Below are 24,623 nucleotides of genomic sequence, written 5' to 3'. Positions count from 1 at the left end.
CCTAGTGAATAAGCATATCTGAACTACATCACGAACAGCTCAAGTGCCGTAATATTCTTAAGAAAGTTAAAACAGTTAATAGCTAATCCCGAGTTCGATATTGCGCTCATAAAATTTCAAAGGACGGCAACCATGATATATTCAGTGACAGATCTTTGCCATGGTATAACGTGGTTTACTCGTTTTTATTTGTCTTCTATGGTTGAGCTTGTTTGGCGTTCTTGTGTTATCTTTCGTGATGACAGTGTGATCGGACTACTGAGCCGACGTCATGAATGGCGTCTCTAATTGCCGTAGTACAATGTTACCCCAACACAATAACATCAGAGAACCGAGCAGCATGTCCTTTACAGCTATGGCTATAAATATCAAAGCGAGTTGCAACAAAATAGAAAGTTCGCCATGCAGGCGATACAAACAAACCTTGTTCTCAAGAAGCTCCTCTTCGAATAAGTCACTTAGCATTGCTGGCCGATAGGCAAAAGTGAAGTAGTCTTCACCGCCAGAAATGCTCAGTGGCAGATGCAGGCCATCCATCTGGAAGCTTACTAACGCTGTGATCATTCGCCCATATACCTGTATCTGAGCGCCACTGATAACGGAAAAATCCGTCAACGACGGCCCCGGACAGACCATCTTCTGTCCCGTATCCAGCACGTGACAGGCCTTCGAGAAAAAAAATAAGAGGCTTGGTAGTGACAAAGGACAACACAAAGCGATGATTCACTGACTTTAGCGTGGCAACTGATCATGCTCTGGCCAGGTCTACAGAGAAGTTTATTGACGGGAGAATTACTATTCCTATAAATTGACAAACTAATAATTAGAGTGTTTAAAAGGTGGGTCTACGCTGGAAAATTATTCTGTTCTGGAAACAAGGTTGATCGTTGTATACTCTTTGATTTTGGCGCCAACACTTTTAGCAGAAAGAGTAGTCGCATTCAGCGGTGTTGTGAATTATCCTTTTAATGGAGCTTTTTGCTCTCTGAGCGTTCGAAACCAGCAATACCAGAGATATAGAGCTTCGAAATTCTTTCGCTGCACGCCAGGAAGATTGTGAGATTCACATTATGTGTACAGTGTGCTTATTTCCATTCACCAACATTGAACAGCTAGTCTTGGGAGTTTTCATCATCATTAGCTTTCTTGCGTCCAATGCAGGACAAAGGCCTCTCCCACTATTATCCCTTCTTTATTACTAACCCTGTCAACAGCCGGGTACGGCGGCCATATCTCCACAGACTTCCTAATCTCATTGACCCACCTAACTTTGTTTCACCCTATAGGCAAAGTTTGCTTTCCTTCGGAATGCTCGCCGTTGAACCTGAGCGACCATCGTTTATCCGCCTTTCACACAATGCAACTGTTGATTTTCTTTTTATTCACCCAGTCTATGACATCATCAACTCGCGGTTGTTCCCTGACCCTGAATAAAAAGTAAAAAAGTAAATGCGTAGCAAAGTTGAAAACCATAGAGGTGAAAATTTTCCAAGGAAACGGTAAAAATGACTGCGCTTTTTGCTGATTCTTTCTCGTAATGGATAGCTCTCTAGAAGAATTTTTGAGAGTTGGTTTACCAGTACGTACAACACCACAGCCCGCTAGGACGGTATCGTCGCAAAAGAGCGTTTCATGAAAAAACTGCTAGTGCCATGTTCTTATTTCTGCTTATCATGGCGAGCCTCGTGCAGCAAGAACAGATGTTTTGAGTCTTATCAGAACTGTACCTTAGTGAACGCTGTCACATTCATATAATGCATACACAACCGTGATTTATTAATGTAACATTGTCCCCACCGCACATGTCATTCCTTAAATGTGTCCTTCGAAATTTCCAGGCCGAGGCTTCAGCCAATAATTAGCAAGGAGGTAGGCAAGATAAATTTAATAATAAGTGTGCTACTCACCTTAGTGATGCGCTCATCTCGTTCGTTATTGAGAGAAGCGACTTGAACCACCATTTTGGGATTGTAGACGCTATCCAAATGGAAACCGCTCACTTCAATGGTAGTCTTTTCGCTGCACGTAGTGGTTCACAAACTTAGGTTCCTGTGTTTTCATGCGTTTCTTTTTTCAGAGAGAGTGATATGATCATTTCAATTAGGCTGCTTGATACAGAGCCTAGTTAATGCTTCCACACTTCAATAATGCATTTTTTGAGTGGTGAAAACAAGTTAGACTTAAGGCGGTGATGAGACTTTTCATCGCCATAAAAATGCCGTTGTCAGAATAAATAAATGATTTTAAATTCCAGCCAGAAGGAGCATTGAGTAATATTTTGAACTTTTAAAAGTGGTAAGCGAGCGCTTTCAATTGAAAGCAAAGCCACTGCTTTCATTTCATCAGAGGCCGCAGTGCTGATTAAGGAACTAAACCAAGAAACAACGTTTGCTTATCGACATGTACCGCACACATCACGAAAAATATTTGTTGGAAAGATAGAACCGACGAGCGCGACCTAAAAGTGCATTATTGTCCCTACTCAAAGCAATGAAGTAATGCATCGGCCACCCCCAAAAAATACCCGAATTTGTTCGAAGCAGTTCAAGGGCGCTCTTCGAGAAGCGGGAAAAGGATATCCACTGAAACAATGTGCTCTGACGTAAGTGGTATTTTTCTGAGATGCACTGAATGTAACCCACTTTTTATTGGTCCTCTGTTTGAACAAAAGGTTAACCTAATATATAAAAAATGCAATATTAATCGACATATGTTAGAAATTTACAAAGAGAAATGTATTTAGGTATTTACACATGTCACACATTAATAAATGCATCCAAGGCGCAAGTAAACCATGTTTGAGAGTGTAAGCCTAAGGAAAACTCGGATTTCTGCTGATTGCAGCAGCGCTCAAAGGACAGGAACTGACATATAGAAAGTCCAGGCAACAAAATGAATAAGAATATTGGCCTCTCCCGCACTACTCCTGTATCAAGGGTGTAATCCCAATGGTAGCATAAATATTGTGGCCCTGGAGCACTTGAAATTTTGGGTTCCGAGGGTGGAAAGAAATCAATAAGGGAATGCTACTAAATAGCGACCAACAGCCGGGGGAGCGGGCCCGGGGAGACTCCCCTGATCTCCCTTGGGAAGTAGCGGAAAGGGTTGGATAAATGGGTTATGGCAATTAGGAGGGAAATGGGGACAGCAAGTTTTCGTTCAGGTCCTTCAAATGTGTCCACTCTATTACTGTCCTGGCTGACCAGGACAGGGAGGGTGTCGAGATTGCCAAATGGTGCGGTCCCCGCTCACGGGATGCCCGACCACACACCAAACGCAATGGTCTCCGACCACCGGAGACAGGAGAACCTACGACGGGGTTAGCTACCTGGGGCCCCTCCGCGACACCTGGTTCCGCATTCCGTACCGACCGCAGACCAGGTCGTCGGTTATTCTGACTCGCGGGGGTTGTTTCGGACTGCCCAGCTGCCGGCCGTCGAGCGCTTTTCACGGTTTTTTCAGACACCGGAAATATGTGTGGTGTGATCCGACAAGTAAAGGCTTAAATAGTAAGCCTATCGACCCTCTGGCCCTCGGCACCATGACCTAACACCTCCGGGGGAACGAAGCTGTGCTTCCAACCAACCAACCATGCACTTATTTTTCCCCTAGCTTGCTTTGCACATACTGTACTAAGGAGGGAGTCTTGAAGACAGGGCTGACCGGGCCACATACCAAGAACGTAACTTAGAATGAGATGACCCGAGCCTACTCCACCGTTACTCCACAACATCGACGGTTTTTGCACAGGTCGTACTACGCCCCCTTTCCTCGGCGTCCCGCGACAGCCCTTACGGCCCCGCGGCCGGCCTAAGACCGCTTCCCTGTGGCGTCGGTTAGAGCCCCGCTACTTTGAGCCCACGCGCGGACCTGGTTTCTCCGGAACCAGAAACTGGCACGTCGATAACCAGTCTTGCACGCGCCCGAGTGCGGAGATGCATGTATTTGAAAACCTTTTTACTTTTTGGCATGCCTTCCGTGCCGGATTCCGTGGGTCCAGCCTGGTAATATAACCAGGCCTGCCTCCGCACAGGCTTCGGACCACACGGGCGCAACTGGCACTCACAGCTGCGTGGGAGTCGCTGCCACTCCCATGGGGTTTTGCATCACCAGAGGATGGGCTCCGGCCAAGCCATCCCCGCCGCTGGCGTTGCACCGAAAGAAAGCCTAGTAGCCGAAACTACACCGGCCCGTATCTGGTGGCGGGGGGCGCCATGAGCAGGCCGCACAGTCGGATTTCCCCCCCAAGAACTGACATTTGTTAGGTTGGGGCAACCTAAAAGAATGAAAAACAATAAGCCCCTGCCTGCATCACTAACGCACAACAGGCTTAATCCAATCTTAAAATAAATGAAAAGGCCCGAGGGCAATGGTATACTTTTGCCACGCGTAGGTGGGGCAAATGAAAAAAAATGAGGGGGGGGGGGCGGACACAGACAAACACAGCCGGACACTGCCAGTCCTTGCCATTGTGCACTACCAAAACCAGCAAAATGGAATATCGACTAGCCCCAACAGAACACAGTGCCTAAAGAGATTACTGACGCATGAAAGAATGCCTTACTCTGGGATTATTTTAAAGCTTGTGCTATATGCCTCACACGTATGCGGTAGCCACTTGTCTCAGTCGTCCTGCTTATGGATAGTCAAGCTTGGAATGAATGGCAGTACTTTATTCCGCCTGTGAGGATTTCTGACCTTACTTCACTTCTGAATGTTTGACATCCCCACTTCTAATTTTGATTTTTGTTCATGTTTCATATCAGTTCTGTACATCAAAACTTGAGAACTTCTGTCGGCTTTATCGCTAATAAGCCTAACGTTTCTAGAAGAGAACATCCAGGGACTTAATAATCAGAAATCAGGGAGCAAATAATCAGAAATTTTGAACATCAGCTCTTCACCTTAGGAATATTTCTCGATCTACGCAAAGGTTTTGATTCCGATGAGCCCGAAATCTTAGCTATAAATTTAGATTGCTATGGATTTTGAGGCATCACATTGGACCTTATCAGGAGCTACTTATCGTTTCGGCGTCACTTTGTTAAAATAGACTGTACTTCTTCAAAACAACTTGACATTAAACTAGGTGTCCCGCAAGGTTCGATATTAGGCCCGCTACTTTTCCTTTTGTATGTGAATGACATAGCGGAGCTACAGAGAACACCCACAAAAACCATGTTTGCAGACGACACTAGTTTATTCTTTTCAGGTAGAACACTGTATGACATTGAGCAATCGGCCATTCAGTATTTAAATGATTTATCCACATGGTTGCAACACAACAAACTTCAGTTAAATGCAGTAAAAACGAAGTACATGATATTTAAGCCAATCAATAAGCATAAAAAATAATTAACTTACAGTACAGAGGACATATCTTAGAACAAGTAAGTGTGCAAAAGTTCCTTTGGGTATGGTTTAGTGAAGAGTTGTCTTGGACCCCTCATGTTAATCATCTGCTGTCCGAACTTACGAAGTCTGTTGGATGTATTAGAAAAATAGCTTCTCTTCTACCTCTGTGGCTAAAGCAATCATTATATTACTCCCTGTTCTATTCTAAACTTTTGTATGGCATTCTGGTCTGGGGAACAACGACAAAGGGTAACTATATGATAGGCTACAACTGCTGCAAAAACGTGTCCTCCGAATTTTTGTGAACCACACCGGCCCTATTAGAGTGTTGTCGACGCAACCACTTTTTCCCAGATTTGATGTTTTACCAGCAAGTAAAGTCTATATATGGATACTGGGACAGCAAATATATAAAAAGAAACTTCACAGTGTTTACACACCTGTTTTGGCTCAATATGATATTCGTAACCCCAAACTCAGAAATAAAAATATCAGAACAAATTATGGAAAGCAAGATCTGGAATATCAAGTAATAGACATGTTAAATAACTCTGCTTCTATTTTAGATTTCTGCCTACCCAGAAAAATGTTCAAACGTGAACTGCGGGCAATTCTGTTTCCCGATGGGATTGTTAAGTAAAAATGATAAATGTAAACTTTGTTTTCAATTGTTGACTTCTTTTTACGTGTTTTTGTGATATTTGAGTGAATCTTCAATGTGATTTTAAAAAACTGTACATAGTGCTTAAATACAGCCATATGTTGTATGTATGCGTGTACTATCTGTAACGCAGGTTCTCTTTTTTGTACCAGCTCTCTGCTGTACTGCTGTAGGTTGCTACTTTTGTTACGGGGGCAGAGACCTCGTCAGGCAACCATGCCTTTAGTCTCTGCCACCCGCAGGATGATGCGATTTTCCTGCAAATAAAAACTGACTGACTGACTGACTGACTGACTGACTTACTTTAATATCCTAAGTGTTTTCTCACAATATGCAAAACTTTGTGGGTCGTTCTTTTTTCACAGATTACACAGCGTTAAAAATATTGACCGTGAATTTGGTGCAGTAAAACCTTCCTCGGTACATGATCGTTAATGATTGAGGGGGATTTAAAATCCCAAAGTGACTCACGCTACGACCGACGCCGTAGTGAAGGGATCCGGGTATTTGGGCCACCTGGGGTTCTTTAACGTGCACTGACATCGCACAGTACACGGGCCTCCATCGAAATTCGACCGCCGCTGCAGGAATCAAACCCGCGTCTTTCGGGTCAGTAGCCAAACGCCATAACCGCTGAGCCACCGCAGCGGCTCCTCAGCACATCAGGAAGCTTGTTCGGCTGAACCAGTTGTTTAACACCTAAGCGTACTTGATCACATACCCGTAATTTGCCCGCCTTGGACTGATGTTTTCGATGACAGGGTTTGGCATGTAGGTAAATGTAGTGCCCAGACTGTCGTTAGAAGTATACGGGATACTGACACCGTCTATAGCCACAGTTACTTGCATTTCCTGATGTATTTGGTCAGCGGCTACAGCGCTAGTTGAGCACTCCAGGAGCGTTTCGTAGACCCTGCGGTGAGATAAAAATCAAGGTTTAAAAAGTATACTCAAAAGATAATCGACCTTTTATCACTCAGTGAAACACAAAACTCCGTTGAAATTATCCCAGGCTGAAATAACGATGTGCGTTCCAAAATCAACACTTTATACATTTTTCAAACTAGCAAAAAACATCGCAATAAGGCAAAGGTGCGCTTTGAAGCTGCGGTACAGCCTTTCTATTCTATAAAGATGTCTATTCTGGGTCACCTTTTGTGAGCGGACTGCGTTATCTTCCTTTAGAGAGGAGCGTACCGCTCTTGTCAACTATATGCAGCCCAAAAAGTGTATTTCGTACCTTGTAATATAGCTCTCAGCCCATCTAAAAGTTTTAAGCTTTGGAGAGCTGTCGACTACACTTTCTCCCATCTTCGAGAGATTTGGAGCGGTGATGGCATCGATGTAAAACAAGGCCCGCGACATCGCCCTGAAGCAAACCCAGGTGGGCTATATATTTGTGATAAAGGCTGCACGTCGTCTCAGTGGAATCTCTTTGTTCTCGACGCAATGAAGCACATATGTCGAGAACCATATAGCAGGCAGTTAACACATCCTCCGACGCACATCTTCAGAGCCCATGACTCAAAGCGGGCTTTTCCTGGCATACGTGCTTGGTTTGTGGCTGCTAACAAAGACAGGTGCAAATAATATCCTCCGGGAAACATGTTCAGTTAGGCTCTCATGTGAGACTTATCATCGACCAGCCTGTTTGGCTTTTTGTTTTTAAAGCGCGTATAGTCAGACTTTCTTTTAACTCCTAATATAGCTTATAGATTTTTCCTCACAAACATTACATTTTGTCGTGTCCGGTAGTTGTCAATGCAGCAAAAGACGCGGTAATTTTACACTGTTTATTTACTACTAAACAGGGTGCGACCAGCGTCGTCCGAGGCGGAAGCCGTGCTGGCCGCCCGAAGGACAGAGGGGACGGTGGGGCGTCTACGCGAGGGAGTGGCTTCCAAGAACAAGAGGGCGTGGGGGCCCGCCGTGGAGGGCATCTTGCGACGGCGCTCGAAGAGGGGCAAGTGGCAGTTAGGAAAGAACACTGGTGACACAGAACAGAAAGAAAGAAGGGGACACAGCACAAGGGACACAACACTTCCTTCATACTTAGAAAGTTGCGTGGTAGTGTGCAGGGAGTCTGCGCGGACGCGTCGAGCTGCACTGGCTTTGTGCGCTCGGGGGAGAACCACTTGAAGGCTGGCTATTGGTCGACGTGACTTCTAGGTCTGCCCTGGGCGAAGTTTTTTCTTCCGGGGGAGGTGCCAGGCTATGTGGTTCGATAGTACTCGTGTTTTCTCAGATGCCGGACCGCTGCCAGCAGGCGTCGTAAATCCACGCTGCTGGTTGAGGTGTCGGCGTGCTACTGTTCCATGTATGTTGACGAGCCAAGAGCGCAGGCCTATGCGTTTGACAATCGTAGCTTCCTCCCAGCGTGGCTTCTTGAGAAACTGGCTCGGCGAGGACGCGCTGCCCCTCATGAAGCGTTCCGCAGCGCGGAATTGGTTTTTCTTCCCTGAACGTCTCCGCTTTCGGCTCGGGGAGGATGGCTGTGAACTGGGTTCGCATTTCGCGCTCAAACATCATTTTCGCTGGTGTCTGGCCCGTTGTGCTCTGAACTGTCGTGTGCTGCTTGAAGAGAAAGCGCGCAAGGCGGCGCTGCAGCGATCCTGTATGGAGAGAATGGGAACAAGCTAACTTCCAGGAATGGGGTCGCAGCCACAGATAAGAGGCGGCATAATTAACCGGAAGTTAGGAGGGAGGAAGGGAATACCCAAGTGCTTATCGGGGGTGACTCAAATATGAGCAGGTGCAAAAGAGCTATAATGGAGCGTGTAAAGGGTGATAAGTGGGTAGCAGTCGGGGCATTCCCAGGAAGGAAGATGGACGCAGTACTGAGAGAGATCAAAAATGAACTTTCTAAGTACGTTGAAGAGCGCAATTTGGTAGTGATAGCGGCGGGACTAAATGATGTCTTGAATGGTGAAGCCGCAAAAGTAGTGGAAAGATTATCGGAGGGAGTTGACGATTTAAGGACGATAGCACAGCAAGTCCAGATCGTGGTGTGCACAGTTCCGGAAGTGCAAGGACGGAACGGAGAAATTGCCAAGGACGTTGTGGCTGTTAATCGGGAGATATGGATGTTAAGCCAGGAGAAAAGCTTTGAAGTGGCACACATAAACAGGGAAGTGCATAGAGCACGCTTTGGCGGAGGCTTTACACGAGATGGCATCCACTTTAATAGAAGGCTAGGAGCCGGGATAGTATGGTGCCTGGCAGGCCGGGCAGTAGCTTTTTTAGGGGGTCCACTGCAGCTCAGGGCATAGGGGTAGGTAGAAGCAAAGTAGAAAGTGTAGCAATGGAGGCTGACTCCAATAAAATGAACACTAGGAGGTCCAGGAAGAAAACTACAAAAAAGAAATTTAACACCAGGATCAGGTACATAAACATGCAAGGCGGTAGGAAGAGAGCGAAGTGGCTAGAGATAGAACAGCAGTTGAAGGACGAAGAAGTAGGTGTATACGCGCTATGCGAGACACATCTCAGGGATCTAGAAGACTCACCATTTATTTATGGCTACGTCTGGGAAGGGAACAACAGAACAACAACGGAGAGGAAGGGAGGAGGAGTAGGTATGCTGATACATCAAGCAGCAAATTGCCAAAGAATAAAGTCAACTTGCAAAGAACATGTCTGGGTATCGGGTACAATTGCCGGTAAAAGGGCATGTCTAGGAGTAGTTTATTTAGGGACAGGGGACAAATGCAGGCATAGGAACACGAATCTAGTTAATTGTCTCAATGACGATATAAAGCAGTTTGAAGAAGGCGCCGATATTATTCTGTTGGGGGACATGAATGGCCACATCGAGGATCTGGATGGATACACAGATTGTAACGGGAAGTTGATGCTAGACTTCTGTGAGCGACTCAACCTAGTTATTGTAAATAGAGAAACTAAGTGTGAGGGACAAATCACGTGGGAATCCCGTAACAGGCAAACAACCATTGACTACTGCGTAATCTCGCAGGGGATGTATAGCAAGCTCGAAATGATGGAAATAGACGAAGAGGGGAGGTACAGCCTCGGTAGTGATCATAAGCGGATTAGTCTACAGTTTCGAGCCCTGCTCAAAAGAGAAATGAAGGGGAGTCAAAAAGAGTGCGCAAAATTAAATGACGAACAAATAGCGCAAATAGCGGCCTTCATAGAGGAAGCAATAGAGACACATCCCGTGGAAAAGAGGGATATTATAAGTTAGAACTACTCATTAGTACAATAATAAAACAAGTAAAAGGAGTAAACCGCTGAAGAGGAAAGAGGAAGCCACGAAGTTGGTGGAATAAGGAAATTAGGGAGGCCATCCAACAACGACGGTTGGAATCACGTGAACACAAAGAAGCAAAGAGGGCGCAGTTATCTAAAGAGGAAATAGGCCGAAAATGGGTAATTTATCGACAAAAGAAGCAGCAAGTGCAGGTCCTCGTCCAGACTAAAATAAAGCAGTCCTCTGATCGCCGGCTGGCTGAAGTTCGCGATGCAACTAAAGGGGGCCAAGGAAATTCTGGAACCATATAAGCTGGCAGGGCCACGCGAATCACAGAAAGCAGGAACAGATTCACGATGCCGAGGGAAAATGTTTAGAGGGAGATAACGCTGTGAACTACATTTCATCAGTTATAGCTGAGGCATTTAAGAAAGACGATAGAGGACTCACCCCAAATATGGGAGCAACACAGGACAGCACAATAGAACACAGCGTGGAACTGACGAATCTTAACTGGAAAAAGGCGGAAGAAAATATTCCAAGATGTACGTCCGCAGGGATCGGCGAAATTCCAATCAAGCTAATTAATGAACTTGGCCCAAGAGGCAAAGAAACGCCGATAAAAGAATTGGAGGCAGTCATAACAAATCAGCAAATTCCGCACAGCTGGAAACAGAGTAAAATGAATTTGATTTATAAAGGAAAAGGCAATAAGACGAACATAAAATCCTTCCGACCGATTACGATAACATCAGTTACATACAGGCTGGCGATGGAGGCGGTGAAAATAAAAATGCAGTCATGGGTAGACAGTAATAGAATAGCCGGAGAACTTCAGAACGGGTTCAGAAGTGGTAGGCGCTTAGATAATTGCCTTTTCGTGCTTACCCAGTGTATAGAAATAGCTAAGGCGGAAACCAGACCTATGTATTTAGCCTTCCTGGACATAAGCGGTGCATACGACAACGTGAACAGGGAACTCCTGTGGAACGTATTAAAAGGTGAAGGTGTCGGTCATTAGGTAATTAGTTTTCTACAGGAAATATATCGAGAAAATGAAGTTGAAATAACATGGGGAGGAATTAAGAGTACAGCAACTGTCCAGATACACAAAGGATTAAGGCAAGGTTGTCCTCTATCACCGCTACTGTTCATGCTTTATATGATAAGTATGGAAAGAAGGCTACAAGGAAGCAATCTAGGTTATTATCTGTCATACACATTAGGCGGAAATGTTGTTGTGCAACAACTACCGGGTTTAATGTATGCGGACGATATTGTACTGTTAGCAGATAGCCAGGAAGATTTGCAAACTTTGGTGAATTGCTGTGGAGACGAAGGAGACCGTCTCGGTTTCAGTTTTAGCGCACCTAAGTCAGGTGTGATGGTTTTCAACGGCACAACTGATCAGGAGCTTACAATACAAGGCCATGAAATACCCCGAGTGGCCGAATACAAATATCTCGGGGTATGGGTAAAAAAAGAGCATATGTACACGGAAAAGCACGAACAGTTTCTCATAGCAAAAGGGCGAAGAGATGCCGGGATAATCAAAACATAGGGCATTGCGGGGGTACAACAGGTATGAAGTCCTTAGAGATATTTGGAAAGGAATAATGGTGCCTGGGCTTACTTTCGGGAATCCTTAAGGGCTGAAGTTCATTCGCGATTAGAAGTAAATCAGAGAACTGTTGGAAGATTAGCACTAGGTGCCCACGGGAAAACCACAAACGAGGCAGTACAGGGGGATATGGGCTAAGCAAAGTTCGAAGCACGGGAAGCTCAGAGTAATGTACTATACGAAGAACGCCTGAGGAAATTGGATGATAACAGTTGGGAAGCTAAGGTATTTAAATACCTGTACAGAAAGAGCGTTGACACACAGTGGCGGAAACGAACTAGAAAGTTTGCCAGAGACGAGGAAGGAGAAAGAAAGAGCATTAAACGACAGGTTAAAAACGTCGAAGGTAAAAATTGGATAGATTCAATGGAAAAGAAGCATAGTGTAGAACTATATCGATGTTGGAAAAGGCAGATTAGGAAGGAAACGTTTTATGATAACTCAAGAGGCAGTGCCCTCCTTTTTGAAGCTAGGTCAGGGTGTCTTAGAACGCGCAGCTACAAAAAGAAATTTAACGAAGAAGATGACACATGTGCTGTGTGTGGTAAATCTGTAGAAACAATAGAACACCTCATCTTAAAGTGTGATGGTATCCATCCCGATGTCGATGCCGGCACAGTCACTCTTCCTGAGTCCTTAGGGTTTAGAGATAACAACAGTTATGTAAATAAATCTGTGGTGGAAATTAGCAAAAAGCGATTGGAGGATTGGTGGCACAAAAGCAGAGAGGTGACATAAGTTTTAAAGTGTAGGAAGACGTTTTTTTTAAAAAAATGGCGAATTTTATTAACAACTTACAGCAGAGTTAAACAAAAATAAAGGAAAAAATACTGATCATAGTGGCAACAACCACTGCCCCGTTTCAAAGGGGACGCTCCTACCTTCCATCCATCCATTCGTCATCTCTTTCAAGGGCGCGTTTTAGCTCGGCCACGTAGCGCTCGGCTTGTCCGTTTGTTGCTGGGTGGTAGGAGGCTGATGTGACCGATGAGATCCCGCTGTCACGATCAAACTTGAGAATCTCCGCAAGCACAAACGGTGTTTCGTTGCCCGACACTACCTTGCGAGGCAGGCCGAACGTTGCGAACAGTGATCGCAGGTTGTCAATGGCTGCTGCCGAAGTCGTCTGTTTCGTTTTTCTTGGTGTTTCAAGCCACTTGATGTAGGCATCTACGACGACGAGGAAGGTGCCGACCTCAATTGGTCCTGCAAAATCAATGTGCAAGGTGTGCCTGGGTGTGTCTGGTTTTGCCCGTTCTGGGAGAGGAGCTTTAAGCGGGGCACTGCGGCTGCACTGGCAACGCTTGCAATATAGGACAACTGTTTCGATGTCGTGGTCAATGCCAAGCCACCACATGTAGCTGCTGGCACACTTTTTCATTGCAACGATACCCTTATGTCTAGCGTGGATGAGAGACATGGATTGTGCGCGTAGTTCTCTCGGAATCACAACTCGAGACCTAATGATGATGCAGCCGCGATGGGTGCTCAACTCTGTACCTCGCCTGCGGTAAGCGTCGAAGTTGTCCCCTTTGAGTTTGTGCATGTTGCTTTGTTGAACAGCTGTGTAAACTAGCCGGAGAGCTGCGCACTTCTGCGTAGATGCTGCAACGGTGGCTGCTGTAAGCGTAGGATCTGGCAGTGCTTAGAACATGAGAACGTCTCCAGGTGGAGGTGGTTCGTCAACAGTTGCGTCCAGCGGCTGGCGGCTCAGTGCATCGGCGTTTTGATGTTTATTCCCACTGCGGTAGACCAGACCGTTGTCGTACGCTGAGAGTTTGATGCACCAACGGGTCATTCGTGGAGACAACGTCGACGGCATAGGCTTTTTTGGTCCCAAAATGCCCAATAGCAGTCGGTGATCCGTTATAAACGTCACCTTTCGGCCGGCAGTGTACTGGCGAAAGTGTGTCGCCGCGTAGACGATGGCTAGCCCTTCTTTGTCAAGTTGCGCGTAGTTGCGTTCTGCTTGCGACAACGTACGTGAGGCGAATACGATAGGGGCTTTCCTTCTCGTAAGTTGTCACAAGCAGAGCGCAACTACGCACAACTTGACAAAGAAGGGGACACAGCACAGGGAACACAACACATTAATTTCGTAACCTCCTTCAAATACGGCCATCCAAACTGTCGAGGTGTTGAAGTGGCAGTTAAACAAGATATCTGCACAATACTAAGGCAACAGTTTAAAATCTCAGACACGGAAAGATCACATTCTCCTCGCTAGCGTTTCCTCCTCTAGCATCAATAAAATTACACGCTCTGCCACTGCGAAGAAAAAAAATAATTTTGTTACCTACTTATCCTTTCAATCCCCCCTTAAGAGCCTACGAGGCAACCGCCATAGATTGCTTAGTGTTAGTGCGGGGGCCAGTGGCGACCACCAGCTAAGGAAACAAGCAAGCTGTCTTTTATAAATTGAAGGATGCTTTCTAAAAAATAAAGCGCACCTCGCAGCACGTTATCACGCAACGATTTTAGCGCAGTGCGTAAAGGGCTGTTTTTATGCACTCGGTGTCACAACCTCATCAATGCACGCGACCGGATTATGCAGTGACCATGCAATAACTACCGACCATTGTTGCGGTTGGACCTATCGACAAGATTTTCCAGAAGGCAGAGTCGTTCGCAGTAGTTTTTGGTAGTCTTTTGAAGTGTTTCAAACAGTTGTTTTCTGAGTTTTCTGAGAAAACAAAAAAACACTGCCAAGAAACAACGAATGCCTTTGATGAATGCCAGTGATTGAATGCTGATTGAACATAAGTATCACACGTATTAATGAGAAATACATTGGTCAAAATAATTATGAATTATTAGGCGAAGATTGATGAATAAACAGGTTTCAACATCTCAGCTGCTTGTAAAAGAACATTTTTCAGAACGCTGGTCAATGTGCTGTACCGCAAAGTTGTTTGGGCAGTGTTGAAAGTAGCATTTATTAAAAGTTTAATAGGAGGTTTACGAAAAACACTGCCCAGTCCTGTAGAAGCACATGCACATAGTCGTTATCGGATCTAAATAATATAAAAGTTCGCTTTTGAGGATGAATTGCCCTTCCTGGTCGCCTTCTATCAATGACTTTTCCCGGTAGATTGCAAGCCGTCCGTTATTACATGAAAATAAAGACGAAAAGATTGGCCAACAGCTTACAGCAGCTCTAAAGAGTGCATTAGCGTTAGAAGGCTTTTGACTGAAACACGGTGAACGAACCTTCTGTTAAAAACTTCAATTAGTGCTTTGACTCAAGCGGTTTTTCAATTTAGCCAGAGGTAAAACCTACTTGTGAATCCGGCATTTTCTGCCGCCGACTGTCACTACTCTTTCTGATCCAATATCAAGATTTACTCCTCGCAGCGTGATGTTGGTGCCTCCGGCGATTGGTCCGTATTTCGGCAGCACTCCTGATAGCGATGCGACCTGCAGAAACCAAGAAAAAAAAAGTACATGGTACGCGCAAGTCGTCTTCAAAACAAAAACTTCTGGCCTAGGAGAGTCCGCTGGAATGGCCGAAATCTGCGTCAAGCACGCCATTAACGGCGTGTCTCAGAACTAAGTGGCACACATGACAAAAGCCGGTACAGTGTGTCCGGAGCACTTCGATTACTTCGGCGCACATACTCCCGGCACGTGCTTCCAGAACAAACCTGCACTACAAGACCGCATATAGAAGCCTCCCCAGTGTGCTTCCACTACTATACAGAAGATGCAGTGGTACATAGTTTCGTTCTTCCAACAGCACAAAAACACGCATCTGAGTTAGCAGCCCCACCTAGAGACAAATAAAAGATGTTTTATAAGAACGGATTAGAACCCATTTAGAAGCGCCCATTCTCATCGGATCTGTTGAGCACTGAACCGGCACTGGATCCCACCGGGATTGCCACGGTATGCAGCGCTGCAGTTAATGGCCCTTTTTCTACATGAATGACGCTGGCGCTGATGTGGATGACGTTGGCCTGACTCAGTCCTGAGCCAAACTGTAATTTCGAAAGGTCTGCATTCTCGAGATCTCAACGGGGTAGTTCACGGACGTCACTCCTATTAAGGCCGGTGGAAGCAGCGACGATGTCATGTGACAGCTGGGACGCTGTAGCGACACAGTGCATGGTGTTTATTCAATGCTCTCCTGCCGACATAAATAAACAGGACATGCACTTGTCGTCCATTCTCTGTAGAAGGGAAACAACGGTTCAAACAAATAATGGCGCATAATCTTCAGGATTGTCACTGACACAGAATCGTAGGCGCACACAGAGACGTAGGCGCGACCGAGCCCGTATGAGAGTCCTGGATGGCAACAAGCATCGCTTTGCGAAAAGCGGGAACAGGCCTCATATTAAAATAAGTGCAAAGGGATTTACAGGGTTCATTACCAGGGAAAACAGCCTATGATCTAGCAAAAATGGCAATCCGAGCTATGGCCATCAACGCAACAATCTCGCGCCATGCGATGGCGATGCGGCTGCCACAGCTGCCCATCTTTTTTACAATCATCCCCGGCTGAAGGCGAACCCATTCTAGCGAGTAAAAGAGTCAGCACACACGGGTTTTAGTAGTGCTTCAGGCGGCACACTTGTACAGTCTCGCGCTTACGTCTTGGTAGATCTCTCGCTGGTGTCACTTGGTCAGCATTGTACTTCATTGAACTGAAAAATGCGCACTACGACGCGGTAGAGTCCGTGATATTTGGAAAATAGTTTTGAAGAGGGGCTGGGTGTGGTAGAAGGCACGCGAAGCCAGACGAGAGAGCTGGGTACAAAACTGTCAGTAGAGTGGGTGGTGTCAAAGCAGAATTTTTGACGTCCCTGCTCGGCAGACGTTAACGACCGAACGAGCTGACGGCACTCCTCGGCGTGCTGGAAAGCTTCTGAGAAGGCTGTGCACTCAGATTCATCAAGCCGGTAAGGAAGTACAGTATCGAGCGGTGAGAGAAGTTCTCGCCCGTAGAGAAAACAGTGAGAAGCCATTGGGGGTCTGCGTGGCGGTGTTGTAGGCGCAGGTGACGAAGGGTAATATCAGGTCCTTGCTCCAATAATCTCAAGAAACGCATGCGTGGACCGCATGTCTTCCAAGGTGCGGTTAAACCGTTTCATCAAGCATTTCGTCAGTGGATGGTAGGTAATCGCGGTATGATGAGTGATCTTAGATTGGTGTAGAAGAGATTCGACATCGCGGTATGAGAAACGCGCCCCCTGTCGCTCAGCAGTTTCCGGGGTGCTCCATGGCAAAGAATGAAGTGATGCAAGATTAAAGATGTAGTAGCGCCGTAACAGCACGGAGGGCCGCGGTTTTGGCTTAACGTGTCAGGCGGTTTACGGCTACAATAAGCCAGTGGTTGCAAGCAGCACTACATAGAAGCGGTCTGTAAAGGTAAATGCAAATATGGTCAAAATGCCAGGAAGGGCAAGGGAGAGCCTGCATCAGGCAGCCTTAGTGATGAAGGGTGGGCTTGCGACGTAGACAGTCACGGCACGAGCGGGCGTACTTGCGGACGTAGGTGAACGTACCGCGTCAATAGACGTTTTTAGCATACCGTAGACAGATTACCGGAGACGTATACCGTATTACCTTAAGACGTATTTCGGCGGATATCGGATCACCGCCACAAACGTGTTCTAGCTGGATGTATACGTCTACGCGAGGCGCATACGTACGTCCGGGTGATGATGATGATGGCCGCGGTCATAAAAAAAACAAATTATTGTTACGCTCAGAATAAAGACATAAATAACACGTCACCAGTTCTAAAGTGAACATGTTAACTTGCTAATTTTATTGCTGGTAAACAATAAAAGTGATTTTTAATCAATGATGCCATTTCCATCCGACAAGACTAATCAATCCAAGCCGCGGTTGCGTTTGGGCTGCTTCTTTCAGGCCGTCGTATTCTGAGACCGTTAGTTCAGTCAGGGGTGCTCGCTTTCGTGTTAGGTTTTTGTGCGTTTTTGTGTGTGTGAGAAGCGCGAAGGCGTTCATCATGCCCTACAGCGTGCTTCATGATCAACTGCTTTTAAGTTCACTCACATGGAAAGAGATTGAAGCCATGTATCGGTTTCAAATGGAGCCCCATGCTCGGAAGAACCTGTGTGAGCGCGGCTTTCTTAACATCGACGCCATGGAGTTCAGTTTTCTTCAGGAAGTTTAGAGTTCAAAAGGAGGAACTGCGTGAGCTGGAATCAGCTCTGCTGGTTCCAAGCGATGTCTACAGTACGCAGCGGGTCAGGGTCTCTGCCCAGAAGCGCTGTGCATGACCTTGCGCCGGCTCGGCTACCCTAACCTGCTGTGCGACTTGAAGCATATGTCCAACCGGAACATCTCAGTAATATCGAGCATTGTGTCTAAAACGTTGTCGCACATAGAGTACTACTTTGCGCACCTTCTGGTCGACCTGACCACCCACAAGTCGCTTAATCTGCAAGCCCTTGTGCTCTTCTGCCAGGTAAGTACTGCATTGAAGCGGAAATATGGCAATGGTCGCGCAAAGTTTGGACTGTAAATAAAATTAATGGAATCAGTTATTTGCGATAAAAAGGTTACAAAGCAAGGCCGGCTAACGCAACACGTCGGAGAGCACATTTTAGAATGATTTTTTTTTGCTGTCGAAAAAAGCGCGCGAGCGGTCCCGCTTTCCATTGGAGCACAGCGCATGCAGTCGGTGTTCTCCGATGAGTGTGGCGTGTCGTCAGCCATTACTTTGAAGCATGCTACTCGTGTCCGCACAAGCGCCTCTGTGCAAGTATATGTCTACCCTTCCTCTGCAGCTGCGTTTAATCTCTAGGCAGGTGCACTTGTGCGGACGCGAAATGTCGTGAAACGGGTTAAAATCCCTTATGTAATACCTCGGTATATGTGGGACCCCACCTCATCAACAGCAGCAGAGACGCACCTACGAAATTGCCAATGTAGATGATAGCCTCCAAGAATGTATGTGCTTGTATGAAACCTCTCCTGAGGGCAGCGTAACAAGAAGGTGCTGATCGCAGAAGCAATATGCTACAGTAAACTAGGAGTACCACGGGTTACGCTGAAAGGTTATTTTATTGTGATCACTTTAAGGTTTCTTTTAGCGAGCTTTGCTTGCAGCCACCCCAATTTCTCTTTCCCAGGCCGTGCATGCAAAAGGTGCTCCTTTGCATAACTGCTGGGCTTTCATCGATGGTACAACACGCCAGATTTGTAGACCATCGGTGGGGCAGCAGGAGCACTTCTCCGGGCACAAGCGGCACCATATGAACAAACACCAGGCTGTGATGTGTGCCAACGGCATAGTCTGCCATCTTGATGGGCCCTTCAAAAGGCGGCGGCACGACGCCGGTAAGTCTGCTCATTCATGTTTTAATTAGAAACCCTAGCCATATTTTCATATTCAGTGGTTTGTTTGCACAGGTAAAGCCTAATATATTCTTGTTCATCGTTCAGAACAACAAAGACAGGGTAGAAAAATTGACGGGCGGACTGAGATCCAGAAAACTAGTGTAATGTGTTATTAAGACATTGTCACGACAAGAAATGGAGGAGGCCATTCGTAATACATAATATTACAATATTTATTATGTTACAGAGAGGAGCCTTGCTTTATGGAAGCAGAAACTGCCGGCCCATTGTGATTATTCCCAGTAGTATATAAAATCATAGAAACTCGGCCCTGACCCTGACAAACTTTTCCAAGGGTGTAAAAGCTTATGCTAAAAAGTAGAGTGTAAAAGCTTATGCTAAAAAGTAGAGTGTCATCGTAGCGAGCCCCGCCACGGTGGCTCAGTGGTTAGGGCGCTCGACTACTGATCCGGAGTTCCCGGGTTCGAACCCGACCACGGCGGCTGCGTTTTTATGGAGGAAAAACGCTGAGGCGCCCTTGTGCTGTGCGATGTCAGTGGACGTTAATGATCCCCAGGTGGTCGAAATTATTCCGAAGCCCTCCACTACGGCACCTAATTCTTCCTTTTTTCTTTCACTCCCTCTCTTATCCCTTCCCTTACGGCGCGGTTCAGGTGTCCAACGATATATGAGACAGATACTGCGCCATTTCCTTTCCCCCCCAAAAAATCCAATTATTATTATTATCGTAGCGAAGAAAATGATGGCAGCCCTTATGGCCTTTTAAAGGGCCACTGACCACCCTCGTGCGAAATGTATCCGGGGTATGGTTTAGGTTACGTATAAGGGGTTTAACATCCCAAAACGACTCGGGCCATGAAGGACGCCGTAGTGAAGGGTTCCGGAAATTTCGACCACCTGGGGTTCTTTAATGTGCACTGACATCGTGCAGTACACGGGCGTCTAGAAGTTTTCCTCCAGTGTAATTCGACCGCAGCAGCCGGGATCGAACCTGCCCCTTTCGGGTCAGCAGCCGAGCAATATAACCACTGAGCCACTGCGGCAGCTGAACATATTTTCTACTCTGGTGACTGCGAGGCATCGCCCACGGAACATGCGGCCGGAAACATTTTTTTTCAAATTTGAAAAGACTAATTCATAGCGTTGTTACAGTCACTGCAATCAACCGGTTTTGCAGTGCTCCTCTCCTTCCGTTCCATCTTGGAGATTTTTCACTCTCCCGCTGGCCATCTAGCCTCTGCAAGCCGAACTCCCCTTCCTCCTCCACGTTTCTTCCTTCTCCTAACTCTCCACTCTCCTTCTTTCTTCTTGGCTTTTCCTTTTTTACGTGCAGTGAAGGTTAACCTTGTGCAGCTAACTACTCCGTGCTATACCGTATTGGGTAATAGTTGGGATGTACAAGGCGTGGACAGGTCTTGCTTGCAAGTTCGGGTCCTGTCCCCTTGTTGAGCTTCATGTTGAGTGACTGGTGCTGTAGCCGAAAAACATGAGCATTCTTCCACGCCTTCTGCTGTTCATTTGCTTTCCTAGCTGTCTTGCAGAATTGGACCGCTTTTTCTAACATTAAGTCCTCTTCATGTAGCAGCCGTTCTCGAAGCTTTTTTGAGAGATTCTAAAGACAATTTGATCCTCGACCATCGAGTCCGCAAGGCTGCTGAAGTTGCAAGTTTAGGATTTGAGCTCCACGTCGCATATAAAAAATTGCAGTGCACTGCAGTCTGCAGCACTGGAGAAATGCGAAGGCATTTGCGTTTTAATGTCAGCAACTTTTTTTGGAACTCATCGATTTCTAACATCAGTAACATCCCCAACACACTTTACTCTCGTACACACCACAACGTGATCACTTCGTGTCCCTCTAACATGCTTGAGCCAACGGCACTTTCTGGTGTGTGTGTTGCATGCCCACCTGGCACAGAGAGGGCCTGGGTTCAAACCACAATTGCAGTGAATTTCGTTTTTCGCATGGCCGTTTTCATGCAGACATGCTCTGACGGCACGCTCTGCCAACATTCTCTGCTGACAGGTCCTGTACGTGCCACTCATGAGGCAAAAAACGCTTACGTTCTTTTTTGTGTCCCTATGCGGAAGATGTACATTTTGGACGTCTCATTTTATCTGGAAGTACAGTATTTCTCAAACTTCTTTATGAGCCTGTCGTAATGCTCTTAGTCCGCTGCGTCGCACTGGAGGGTATTGAAAACTTCTTTTGCTTCGGGGCCGGCGACATAAAGCAGGATGGGTACCTTCTGTTTCTTAGAAAGTGGTTTCTCTCTTTCTATACCCTGGAGATAAAGCTCAAGTAGTTACTATTTCTTGCCGTACCTTCTGGCTGCGCATTCGTCCGCTGTCACCACACTCTCTCAAAGTGTTTAACACTCAAACATTTCCGTTACACATTCGTAACTGTGCTGCAAGTTATTTGGGTCAGACATAATAGTGTGTAAAGCGGCAGCTCTTCATGCTCCTCGTACAGTAAACAGCGAAGTTGTTGCTGATACGTTTGTGCATTTACGCTATGTTTCAGCTATCCTCAAAGAGACGCAGTTATAGCAGAATCTCGAGAAGATCACCATGGGTCACAAATATGAGACCTATGGTGATCCGGCTTATCCACTGCGGCCGTTGCTGTACAAGCCCTTTGGAGGTGCCGTCCTGCAGCCACACCATGTTGCCTTCGACAAGGCCATGAGTAGGGTAAGGCAGGCCGTCGAGTGGGAGCTTGGGAGAGGGGCTTGAGACTTGCTTTTGTTGATTATCATAAAAACCAAAAGTTCAGGCGGCAGCAACTTGGCCGAATGTATAAGGTTGCCACACTGCTCACAACTGCCGCACATGTTTGTATGGTAGTTATGTTTCGAGCTATTTTGATGTCTCACCACCTGAGCTGCATGAATCCCTGGTACGGTTCTAAAATAACTGGTTCATATTGCTCCAGGGTGACACGTTTGTCTCAAATCATAAATTGTAATTTACAGTTCACGATCTCACACATAAAAGTCGCCTTATAGCAGCGTGATTCAAAGTTACCTTAGGACCGAATTCGTGCGAAATTGCACAGCAGGACAATGAACGAAGAAAAGAATTCAAAAACCACTCGATGCAATGCTTAACTACTGCATATATATTACATTGAACAGAGACTTGTATATGCAAAATTAAATTTGGTTTGGTTTAGGGGTTGTAATGTCGCAAAGCAACTTAGAGGGTCACTGAAGCACTTTTTGTGAAAATCTGGCTTGCAGAGGCGTCCGGCAGTTTTCATGCTGCGTACTCGATTATCGAACCCAAATTTAGCAATGCTATTGTTCTGAAGGCCAATCCAAATACACGCACAAGGCTGCTGCTTCAGTCAAGGCATGTTCTGTAGACGCAGGGAAATATTAATCGCTCCCTCAAAACCACCCCCTCTTCCTAGATGTGTAGTTTCAGTTCAGTGACCTGGCGGTCAACTGTATGTGTGTTTCAAAGCAAAGCTGCCAATCGCCCGCTATAACAACTTAACGAATAAACAGAGTAAGGCTTCGAAACTTCGTGTTTTCTTACAAAAACTTGTTTGCCGTTCATTAATCTCTTAAATTGGCATCCGAAGCCAGACAGACCTCTTTCAAGCGTTTTCATTTTAACTGTGTAGCTGTTATGAGTGATAAGGCAGCAACAGGTAGAAAACATGCTGCATATGAACAACTTCGATGCTTGCTTGCTTGGAAGCGTGGAACCGAACATTGCTAAACAATTCCCATGAAGTCTAGCCGCGCCTGTGCTGAGGAGAGCGACACATCCTTGAGCCTCTAAAAACATCCACAGGGGCTCCAAAATCATGTCAGGCGCGTGCCACGCGGGAAAGTGTCTCGCAGAGCCACCACAACCCCGAAGTCTGCGACACATCGGTAGGCTCTTTTAATAGCCGGTCCGCACACAAATAATCGTGCCGCTAATAGGTTACGAAACGATTAGCATGGAGGCATGTAGTGTGTCCCTTGCATTAAAAAAAAGAGACACGCAAATGCACCCATGCGCTGAAGGTGCGCGACCGTCCCATCACGGGGCCACTTTCCGAGGACCGATCGCTGTAAACACTTCACGCAAAGCTGCGCACATAAAGAGAGTTGAACTATCATAAAGCAATGAAATTAGAATCGTTAGTAGCAGCATTTACCTCCCTTTTTCTTATTTAGCAGAGGCGCTTCTTAGCAATGGTGACACGCATCTCATACGCGAGAAAATCCTAGGAACGGTCTCGTGGTTCAGCCATGCCTCCTTGACAGAAAGCCCTATAGATTGCATTGGAAGCAAGCTCTGCAATGCAGCCGCTCTGACGAAAGCGTTTCTAGCAGAGTACGCTTGCTGTGGTCGGCTTGAAATTCTCCCTCTTGAGAACAGCGACCCGCTTTGCTGCGACCTTTTGGTCTTGCGAGAAACAGTAAAAGACAACACAGTCGCGGCCGTAGTTGCTCATGTACCCGAAAGCGGAGCAATACCTCATCTTTAACTTTGCGCTTGAGCTCAGATGACACGTTTTGTACATCCGCAACGCGCACAGCACGAGGAAGAACGCACACAGCGCAACAAATAAGCTCACCGAATGCTCCCTCGGGTCGCGCGAAGTATCCCCGGCTACTCAACATGACGTCACGTTGGCCGATATGGACGAGATTTCCCTCTCCGCTGTTCTCCTGCCCTGCGCTTGCGCGGGACGCGGGAGTTTTGAATGCCACGCTTTCAATTGGTCATTGCACCAGTTTCTTAGCCAAAATCGGAAAAATAACTTCACAGACATGATTTAGCAACGAGTCTACTTCAGAACTTTAGAAGGTTAGCAGATTCGTAAACTGCCTCAGTATCCCTTTAAGCTATGAGGGATGTCGTAGTTAAGGGCTGTGGGTGATTTCGGTCATATGAGGTTCTTTAGACTGTGATGACATTGAACAGAAAACGGATCTCTAGCGTCTTTCCTCCATTGAAATGCGACCGCTGGAGCTTGGAACGAACCTTCGTCTTTCAGGTCAGCAACTGAGCATCATAAACAATGAGACACCGCAGTGTCTGGAGGCTTGTGTCATGAACTTAAGTGCAGGCAAGTCATATGCAGCCAGCTGGTAGTGTGTGCTAAATTTGTCGAATTTGTATGCTACAACTATGAAAAATATTTTTGTTAGTTTGCACGCAGTGCTGTTTATGTTTCTTTGCTCTGTCCGATGTCCTTTGTGCAATTGAGCGCTGTTGCCATTCTAAGATGAAGTGTCAGCTGGTCCCAAGTATTTTTCCCTTTTGGTTCAAAGTGACTTGAAACATTAGCTAAAATGAGCAACTCCCTAAAGCCTATTTGGAACAATGATGGCATGCCCCATACGTGACTGCATACTTGCTGTAATGAATTTGTGTTTTTGTATTTGTTGTATTTATTGTGTGGCTGTACTTTACTGTATTGTATTGTAGAC

General features: G+C 46.2%; 1 protein-coding gene and 1 pseudogene across 1 annotated transcript in view; one reads left to right on the top strand and one right to left on the bottom strand.

The window, feature by feature from the left end:
• The window catches only part of LOC144099218 (hepatocyte growth factor receptor-like), a 73,556-nt gene that overhangs the window by 16,369 nt on the left and 32,564 nt on the right, over positions 1-24,623 (bottom strand). Inside the window, exons 8-11 of the mRNA XM_077632364.1 lie at positions 15,128-15,264; positions 6,738-6,929; positions 1,908-2,019; positions 424-666 (exon numbers count right to left, since the gene is read on the bottom strand). Coding sequence (XP_077488490.1) covers positions 424-666; positions 1,908-2,019; positions 6,738-6,929; positions 15,128-15,264 — 684 coding nt within the window. The remainder of the gene's footprint in view (positions 1-423; positions 667-1,907; positions 2,020-6,737; positions 6,930-15,127; positions 15,265-24,623) is intronic.
• Positions 17,825-23,023, top strand: LOC144097151 (uncharacterized; annotated as a pseudogene).

The sequence above is a fragment of the Amblyomma americanum genome, chromosome 7 (assembly GCF_052857255.1).
Source record: "Amblyomma americanum isolate KBUSLIRL-KWMA chromosome 7, ASM5285725v1, whole genome shotgun sequence".
NCBI classification, from domain to species: domain Eukaryota; kingdom Metazoa; phylum Arthropoda; class Arachnida; order Ixodida; family Ixodidae; genus Amblyomma; species Amblyomma americanum.
Note: the sequence above shows the minus strand (reverse complement) of the source record. Positions and strands in the feature narration are given on the sequence as shown.